A 10,298-nucleotide genomic window follows, 5' to 3' on the forward strand; every position below is an offset into this window, starting at 1 on the left:
AACTCAAAATACCCTTAAGTCAAACTTGATCAAACCTTGGTCAAAGTAAAAATCAATCCAAACTCAAAAGTCCCACAGCCACTTGTCACGTCGTAACCCTCTAGAAGAAAAGATCGTTGAACAAGACAAAGCTCTGAATATCAGCTCTACCGGTCACCTATTCGCCAAATAATGACCAATCTCAAATACGACTCAAAATACCCTTAAGTCAAACTTGGTCAAACCCTAAGCAAAGTCAAAATCAATCCACACTCGAAAGTCTCATAGCCACTCATCACCTCGTAACCCTCTAGCGGTCACATCGGTGCTTCAGCTCACTGCACGCAACATACCATTTGGTACGCCCGGTGTATTGCGGCTGGCCCCATTTTCTCTTCAAATAAGCTTATTCCATTAAGACATTCCACCCAAACACAGATCTAGCCTAAAAACATTAATCTAAATGGTAAAGTTTCCATTTTTATGACTTTCCATGACTAGACAATGCCCAAAAGCTAAAACCCTAACTCTATAATCCATTTAGACACTTCAACTCTTGCATGGAGGGAAAAGAAGGGCCAAGATCACATTTTTATAAGTTTAAACACTCCAAAACATCCAAAAGGACAACTCATTTAGTTTAGAGAAATCCATACTCACTTAGACCAAGAATGTGAGACTAAAAAGTAGAAAACTTCATAGCTAGCAAGATCTAAGCAACTAGCTTATCAAGGTTCGATCTTTATACCTCCAAATGATGCTTGAGGGTGAGGTGTTTTTGGATCTAAGTGGTCTTGATCTTCCAAAGTGGTTCTTTAATCTTCTCCTTGCTTTAATGACACCAAAACACACACTTTTCAAGCTCAAAATGCACACACAAAAGATTAGGGTTTGCTATGGACGAAATGAGGGGTAGGGAGGGAAAAAGATCTTAGAAGTTAATGATGCTTAAATAGAGTCCAAACCTAAATATTAGTGTTTGAACATCCACCACGTACGCCCAGCATATGCATGCAGCTCGTGTTTCTCATTTAAGTGCCACTTAAGACCACTTTTCAAACAAATTACATAATAAGAGTTAAGATTGTAAATTACCTTAATAATGTGTGTGTTCAGAGAGAGAGAGAGAGAGAGAGAGAGAGAGAGAGAGAGAGATTAATAAATTGTAATGAACCGATCTCTAGCTTCATTCTTAAGCTCGAATCGAGCTCGAGCTTGAGCTTCTTAAAAATTAAAAGCACCAAGATCGAGCTTGTTTGGGATGAACCTCATTTACACCTTACTAAAAAACTCAATGTCAACTGAATTTTTTCAAAATTGACAAGTTTGGTCCCTTAAACTTCAAAATTTTCATCTTTACCTTCTAATTCATCTTGAAAGTTTTAGAATTTTTTTTTTTTTGTATATTTGGATTTTATTTATTTTATTAACTTCAACTATTATTATTTATTTAGTTATTTATTATTATCTTTAGTATTTAACTCATTTAAAAGGTTAGACTTTTAACATCCAAAATACAGATATTTCTTTCTGGTTTTAAAAAGATGAAATATTTCTTTCTTGTCTTTTCTTGTCTTAAAAAGATGAAAACTTCAAGTTGGCTGATTTCAATCGAACTAAAATTTAATATAAAATTAGGAATTAACATTGTTCTTTTAATTCGGCTTTTCACCAAAACCAAAATGGAACCAAAATTTTCAAATTTCAGTTCAGAAAAGAGAAAGATTAAAATATTTGGGTTCGCCTAGCTCACTCATAAGCAAAAGTCTGATAATTTGACGTTAGAATAAAATTTAACATGATTCAGTTTTTCACAAAAACTAAAATCGAACAAAAAAATCAGTTCTTTACTTTGAAAGTTCTTTTATAAAAAAGCTTTAGTTTGAGCTTTTTCACTTTTCAAAGCTTTCAACCTATTGAAAAAGCTGTTTTTTCTTTTTTTTTTTTTTAAACTACTGAAAAACCTCTTAAAAAACTCCTATTGTGTACACCTAAAACATTACAAGGATTTCTTCAAGAGCAAAAGTCCCAAGTGAATCCACAAAATATAACCCTTCGACACCTACCAATTTAGCATCCCAAACACTAGAATAAAACAGAATCAGATCCCAATTCCAACACACCCCCTATAAAACTAACAACCAATAAAAAAAAAAAAGCAAAGAAACTCAAAAGAGATTATAAAATTGCATTAAAAAAAAAAACCGTTGAAATAGCATACGTGAAAACGATAACTCCCAACTTTCTGCCTACAAACATAATAAACTCTCTTCGATATGGGCAACATTTTTGTACAGTCACAAAACTACCACACCTTTTTTTCCTTTCCAGTCATCTTTACACCTCTTTCAAGAACAAACACACTGTCATCATCATCATCATCATTATACTGCCTCTGCATTAGCATCAGGAGTCTTACAAAAAGACCCCCAAAGCGTCTCAGATTCTTATAAACTATGTATATAAACCTTAAAAAACTACAGAATTTACAGTTTTCACGTACAAGCAAACTTTATTTGCAAATTGGCCCCTTATCTATTAGAGCCTCTTTCTTCTACTAGAAGAGGAGAAAGACAGAGTGATGAAAAAGGGTAGCTCAAACTAGCCTTCGTTAGCTGTACAACTTCGTTTCCTATGCCTCCCCTCCTCCTCTTATGTTGCATGTAGCAACTGTGCAGCAATTCTCCTTTCTGCAATCAACAACATAACTCCATCATCATTATTATTATTATTATTATGTAATACAAAGAAATTAAAAACAAACAAAAAAATAAAATAAAATAAAATACCTCCAGCAGCAACAAGTTTCTCTACACGAGCTACAATATGTTTTCCATATGTGTATTTTTTAAGCGCATTCAAATGAACCTTAATTCTAGACAATATGTGCTCACGTTCTTGGTCACTACAAGTTTCAAGTACTTTTTGCACCACGTAATTTGCAAATTGGTCCTTCATCATTGCCTGAATACAAAAAGAAACCCAAACATTACACATAACTCAAAAAAATACATGAAACTTCATAATAAATGAAAATGGAGGGATTAAAAAATAAAATAAAAAACCTGAAGAGGCTCGTTTTCATCAGTAGTACCAAGCATCTCATTCACAAGCAGCTGGCGTTCACTAGCATCACCAAAAGTCAAACATTTTTCAACAACATTTGATGCAAACTTCTGTTGACTCATTTGTACAATTTTCCCAGCTAATTCTTGAATTATTATCGATCGTTCATTCGGTTTTCCATGTTCCAACACATGCTGTTTCAAGAAACTTATAAGCATAGGATTTCAAGAAAAAATCAACGATATTCAAATTTAAAACAAAGCTAAAAATCACCTGAACAACATAATTTCCATACTGATCTTGTGCTAGCATGCTTACACAGTTGAGTATTTCATCCATCACCTTGCTCTGTGTTTTTGGATCCTCACAGTGCTCAAGCACCCTCTGAAAATCACCAAAAGTTTATTAATATTCTCAATTACTTGAAGAAAATCAAAAGTTATAACAAAGATTATTACTATTTCTAACCTGTATGACACGACACCCATAAGGATGGGTTGAAAGGGTGACAACTTGATCATAGAAAGTTGTTATAATGAACTGAATGTGATCTTCAGGAACACATTCAATGCATTTTTGAATAACATGATTCCCGTTTTGGTCACGGACACATCGCATGATGTGGCCATCAAGTTCCTCCACCATCTTGATCTTTTGGTCCATGTCAACAACTTCAATTGCCTATCAAAAAGATTAGGTTAATTCCCAATTCTTAATCTCTCGTTCCATTTCATTATGTAATGGAAATGGAATGCGCGATTCCATTCCTTGTGTGATTCCCGCGTACCAAAACATTACCTTTTGAATAACTCGGCAGCCATACATTTGAAGGCTAAGTGTCAAAACATGTCCCATTAGCTTCCCAGCCAATTCCCTTCTTTGTCCTTGCATTCCATGCTCAAAGAACTGAAACAAACAACAATCAACCAATCAAAAAAAAGATGGATTTTTCCTGTTGTAATTCGAAAAAAAATATATATATATATATATATATTTTTCACAAAACCTTTTGAATCACATAATTTCCAAACACATCAGTCATCAAAGTTAGAGCCTGAGGAAAAATCTCCTGAAACACCATGTTTTTGTCTTCTGTAGTTGCAGTTTCAAGTTTCTGTTGAATGAAACGGCTTCCATACTGGTCCGCACTAATGAAATAATTAAAAAAAAAAAAAAATCAAATAAAAACTTTTCATGAATAAAAATAAAAAGAAAAGAAATTGTATTTTTGTATGGAAATACCTGAACTCAACAACATGACCTGTGATTTCAGAAAGCTCAAAACACTTTGTTTTATTACTCTTAAACTCTTCTAACAAAGAAGAAGCAAAAGTATTATCACCACCATCTAAATGCCAATGTCCCATCACACCACTTCCCCCACCTAAATTTCTCATTTGAGGAGAGTATCGTGTGTTAAGTTCACCAAGCCTAATTGGGCTTCCGGGCCCACCCGGAGAGTTGGGCAGTGGGCTTGCTAACGGGCTACCCGGATACGATAACCCAACCCCAAAACCCGGGTTCCCATAATACCCATGATGATGTGGACTAGCAGATGCCCCTACATATTGAACACCTCCATACTGTGATTTTTGAGGGGACAATAAAGTTCCTAAATATGCTTTTTGAAGGAGTTCGGTGTATGAATTCCCGAGGTTGTAATTCCGGTCAATAGTCGGGTCATTCAGGGCAGCGATTTGGGCAGCAGCGGCGTATTCGGTTGATCTTAAGTACTGGAGATACATCGGGTCCATGAAAGAAGCTTGGAGTGCGTTTCCAGTCATTTGGTTTCCCATTCTGTTCATGGCTTGTGATTCCAAAGTGAATCGCGATTCCATTCCGGGGTACGCCATGGCGGAAGCTGCTGCTGCGGTTTCAAAAAGTGGCGGGAGGTTTATGTTTCCGTGCTGATTGGACATCATTTGTGGTGAGTTTATAGAGTATCCACCGTCGAATTGCAAGTTACTTGAAGATCCATCAAAGTACAAGTTATTATTCTTGTTATTTTTCTGATTCCGATGATAAAAAGCATTCTGATCATCGGAATTAGGCTCATCAATCACACCGTTCGAGAGATTCATGGCGGAAAGAGCGTTGACCAAGTCAGATTGTTCTTTGGGGTGAGAAGTGGGCCCATTGAATAAGTTTGGGCTATTAGGGTTTCTTCTATCGGGCGGGTTGACCCGCCCACCACCTATTGGGGTAGGGATGGGGCTAGGTACCCTAGCAATGTGTTGGGGGTCAGGGGTGGTGCTTCTTGATAAAGAAGCACCTAACGCTGCAGCATAAGAGTATGAGGTTGGTGGGCCCTTTGTGCCATGTGGCTGTGCCAGCTCAGCATCTACTGGACCAAGGGTTTCATCTGGATTTTCAAATGCAGTACGGCTGGCGGGTCGAGACGGGTGTCCGGAATGTGGAGCGGATCGGCTCAAATCATCCTGCATAAATAACCACATTTTAGTTCTTTCACTGGAATGGAATTGACAGGTAAAGGAATTAGTGATTACATTCCATGATATGTTTGGTTGGTAAAATTTTATATTATATGTAAACACATTAAAAATTACTTAATAAAAATGGTTATATTGCATATCCAAACAACCCATATGTGAAAACATCAAAAACTGACACCCCATGAGCAATGGTTTTCTACCTCATACAAGCATAATGTTAACATTGGTAATAACTGAAGCTCATTTTATGTGATATACATCAAAAATTGTAATAAATAAATAATTACCTGGAAAATTTCAGCAAGGCTCTTTTGTTTACTACCTAATCCTAAACCAGGCAAACCGATCAACCCATCGCCGCCCCACTCAGCTGAAACCTTGACTTTCTCGGCATCGGAGTTATCATTCTCCTGTTTCTTTGAGTTAAAACCAGGCGGCATAGAAAAAAGCGACATACCGCCGCCGCCACTTCCGCTGCCACCGCCGCCGTCGGTCCTATTTGCTTTCCTTCTATCTCCGATCCCGCCCAACCCAGAACTTCCACCGCCCTGCAACCTCTGAGTAAACCGCCAATCTTCTTTAGACAATAGTGGTGGTGGCAATCTAGGGTTTAAATTCACGTTTGAATAATAGTAAGATAAGTATGCTGGGTCAGCCCTGAGTTCTTCCTCGGACGTGAATCCATTGCCGCCGGCGAATTCAGAGAAAGGTAGACCGTTGTTTTGGCCATGATTAGTGTTAAATAGACCACCGACTGCACTTAACGAACCCTCTACGGTGGGCGGTGCTGAGCCACTCCGATACATGTTTAGCTCCTTTTCACGATCATCGGCTTCACGTCTTTGTTCACGTAGCAACAATCCTATCTCCTCGAATTCGTCTCCGAATGAACCATCGCCGCCGCCACTGATCATAGGTCTCCTACCCAATTCGGATAACATCTTGACAGATGAAATTATGCCTTCATAGCGCAAAGAGTAATACAAAAACTATGCAAATTATACAAGGAAAGGAAAAATGATTCACAAAATTAAGAAACTCAGATGATTACACAGAGAAATTATGTCGGCTTACAATATAAAATCGAATCTTTGATCACTCACGCACCGCAAACCCTAAAAACCCTAAACAAAACAAAATTAAGGAATATAATTTGAACACCAAAGAGGCTAAAAATCAGCACTCAAAACCCATAAAGATCGAAACTTCGATCAAAAAACAGAACAGCTGAAACACGCTTACACCTTGAACAAAAAATTTCGATGATCAAAGAACAAAGACGAATGGAAAACAAAAAAGAACAATTTTTGGCAACATGTTCAACTGGTTTCACATTGGATTGCAAAAACAGCAACTTCGGAGAAAAGGGTTGCCAAAAAACAAGAAATATTTAGGTAAATGAAAACCGATGGTGATGAAGGTTCTGTTTGAGTTACATGTATCAAGAAAAACTGAGAGCAAGAAGTGAAAGAGATCGATCCGGCGGCGAATTGGTTCTTACAAAGAACCCCTTTAGGGTTTTGTTTTTCAACTACTCACTACTCTGAAGAGATTAAATACAGTAACTTGGGTTTTTTCTTTTTTTCTTTTTTGTTTATAATATTTTTTTTCATAATTTTTATTTTTGGAACTTTAGTTGTGTCTGGATCTGGGCTATAATTTGTTCGTAGGAAGTGATAAATCAGTAAAGGAATATAATTTTGGCAGGGGCTTGATTGACCAAGTGACAAATATCTTCTAATAGATAGATAAGAGAAACATGGTATTCTTCTAATTTATATCCATTTTAAGATGTTAAAAATTAAAAAACATGGTACTCTTATATTGGAATTTTACAATGTAATGTATTATAATTTATTAGTCGATCAACCAAAAATTATATTATATAATTATTGTTATGATTTTGAAGTTAAGCATCCAAAATATGTTATGATGATGAAATAAGACCTATTTTTCATAAACTGTTTTCTTAAAGTACCTTTCAAAATGGTAATTGATGCTTAAAATTTTACCAAGTATAACCAATTTTATGTTTTACATATTTAAATATCAAATTCATTTTTGTTTTCGATTTATCATTAAAGTTTTTCAGATCGTACAAAAAAAATATTAGTAAAACCAGTTTTTGTAAATAAAATATATTTATTGAATCACTATGAAACATCCCAAATATGTAGTCTAAAAATTTCAATTTTAATCATTAATAAAAACCATAAGTATCATTCATCATATAAAAATCATAAATCGTGTATCTCAAAAATATCGTAACATCTGTCAATATATCAAAATCATATGTTAAAATATTAGAGTAAATCTTCCTAAGCTAAAACGATGTGGTGTTTGTTTTGCAGTCATTTCAAGCTCTTCCCCTTACTAGCGGAAGTATCTGAAAAGAAAACTGAAAACTATAAGCATGAAACTTAGTGATTCTCCTCAAACCACTACATACCATACGCATAATCACATAAACATATAACACATAACTTGGGCCTAGCCCACTACATCGAGGCCCCACCTGCCATCAAACCGAAGTCTGACATCAGGCCCCGCCCGGCATCGGACCAAAGTCTGATATACATATACATATCAACAAGCATATAACATAAGCACATACCATAAAAATATAAACATTCCTTGGGCTTTCCCCGGCATCGGATCGAAGCCGGGAACCTATAACACATAACATATAAGTTAAACATTCATCGGGTTTGTCCTGGCATCGGACCGAAGCCCCGAACATATAAACATACACATGCAAGAATCACGAAGACATCATGCATACAAACATTCTTCGGGCTTGCCCCGACATCGGACCAAAGTCTGAAAACATATAACCTTCATCGGGCTAGCTCCGGCATCGGACTTAAGTCTAGCATACGCTAACATACATAAACGGGTTGGCATTGGTGTCTTCAACCCGTTCCTACTATAGGAAAACTCACCTCTCAAAGCTGATTGTGAAATCTCATGGTGAGAAATCCCTAACTGTTGCTCCAACGGCTCCCCGTCTATCATTATCACAATAACACATAGTCAAAATCCAGTAATCCTTCTTAGGGTAAAATTACCACTTTACCCCCTGGACAACGACCAATAAATAAAATGTCACCGAGTGATGATGAAATGACATCTACTATGAGATGACATCTACTTATTATATGTCATTTCAAGAGTATGTATATGGTGAACGGAATTTAGTCCCTTCCCCGGTACGGGACCATTTTAGGAGACAAGATGAATCATTCTCCAGTATATCGTCTAGTGGTCGCTCTCACGGTAGAGGTGGACGTAGTGGGAAACCTTGGTTAGAGGAGGTGTTGAAATGACTACATGCACTGGAGCAACAAGTGTTTATGAACCGATAACCTACCGAGGTGTTTGTGGAAGAAGTGAATAATGAATATTTATGGAAGAACATCAGTTTTGAGGAACCTGCAGTATTTCAAACAAATTTTGTTGAAACAGTTAGCTACACGCTACATATTTTATATTTACATAATTTGTTAACATATTTGAAAATTTTTGTTAATATTTTATAACTGAAAATGTAGGTTGTAGAAGATGAGGCGTTGAATAAAAATAAAACAAATGAAAATGTTTTTGTTGATAATGAAGACGACAAGGTTATATATATATACTCCTACATTAAAAGTAAGACATTATAATTATTAATGAAAGACACCTTAACATTTAACAATTAAAATCGTGATTGTAATATATATATATATATATATATATATATATATATATATATATATATATATATATATATTACAATCACGATTTTAATTGTTAAATGTTAAGGTGTCTTTCATTAATAATTATAATGTCTTACTTTTAATGTAGGAGTTAGAGGAGAGGATAGACAATGCAGATCATAGTATGAATAAATTTGATGATGATGTGTTTGATAATTATGATAATCAAGTTGAAGAAGTTGTTATACTTAGATTTATTTATTTTGTTTTTTAGTAGATTCATACATTTTATAATTAAAGATTATTTCTTATTAATTTAGGTGTTGGAGGAAGATTTAATAATTACATGGAATGTAAATCATTTTGATGATTATGTTTTTGATGACAACGAAGTTACACCCGATAAACGATGGCCCAAAAGCCATCACAGTATATGCGTACTCCTTACACCGAGGTATTCGTTGAATTTAAATGCTTATATCTTAATTATACATTTTTTTTGAATTATTTGAAACAAAGAGGTTTAAACATTTCAATATTGTTTTAGTTTCACACGACATCAAAGCAAAAAAAAAAAAGACCAAAGAAGAAGGTTGATGCCAAATCTACAAGCCCCGTTCCTCCTCCAGCATTTGCTATTGATCATGACTTCTCGGTGTTACGCCTGCAACCTTTTGTAGCAGGTGGTGAGGTTGTGATACAAAATTATTTATTTCATGCATATAAGGTGCAACACCGTTTCTACAATTTGGTATTAGATAAAGATTTTTGGAATGCATTGTTTGGGCATACACATGACGGATGGTTGGACAGAGCGGTAAAATGGTTTTTCATTTGTTATTGTAATTGTTTTTTATTTATTAGTTAATAACAAAACTATCATAACTTTTGCAACATATGAACATTTGGTATAGACTATTGATGGAAAGACGATTTGATAGTGGCCGACATACAATAATGCCTCCAAATTTTTTTGTTTCCCATGATCTTGAGGATGGTTACAATTAGAGGGCGTTTATGTCTAGTACTGCTACATACCCCAACTTCATGGTTGCTTGGTAGAATGTGGATACGGTAAACTGAATTTTAAATTTTGAAATTA

The 10,298-nt window shown here is 35.5% G+C and overlaps 1 protein-coding gene across 2 annotated transcripts; it reads right to left on the reverse strand.

Annotated features, from left to right (window-relative positions):
- Positions 1-2,144: 2,144 nt before the first annotated feature.
- On the reverse strand, positions 2,145-7,049 carry LOC145012092 (pumilio homolog 2-like). 2 transcript variants are annotated; one of them, XM_078970869.1, is made up of 10 exons: positions 6,573-7,049; positions 5,786-6,459; positions 4,288-5,483; positions 4,052-4,193; positions 3,844-3,951; positions 3,514-3,726; positions 3,319-3,429; positions 3,045-3,239; positions 2,769-2,943; positions 2,145-2,669 (listed from the first exon to the last, which is right to left on the reverse strand). In XM_078970869.1, exons 2-10 carry the CDS (start codon positions 6,437-6,439, stop codon positions 2,632-2,634), a joined length of 2,832 nt encoding a protein of 943 aa, XP_078826995.1. In that variant the 5' UTR covers positions 6,440-6,459; positions 6,573-7,049; the 3' UTR covers positions 2,145-2,631. The 2 variants fall into 2 exon arrangements, with proteins under 2 accessions (XP_078826995.1, XP_078826994.1); XM_078970868.1 differs by having other exon boundaries at positions 5,786-7,049.
- Between the last annotated feature and the right edge of the window lie 3,249 nt (positions 7,050-10,298).

The sequence above is a fragment of the Lactuca saligna genome, chromosome 8, assembly GCF_052625555.1.
Source record: "Lactuca saligna cultivar CGN05327 chromosome 8, ASM5262555v1, whole genome shotgun sequence".
Classification (NCBI taxonomy): Eukaryota; Viridiplantae; Streptophyta; class Magnoliopsida; order Asterales; family Asteraceae; genus Lactuca; species Lactuca saligna.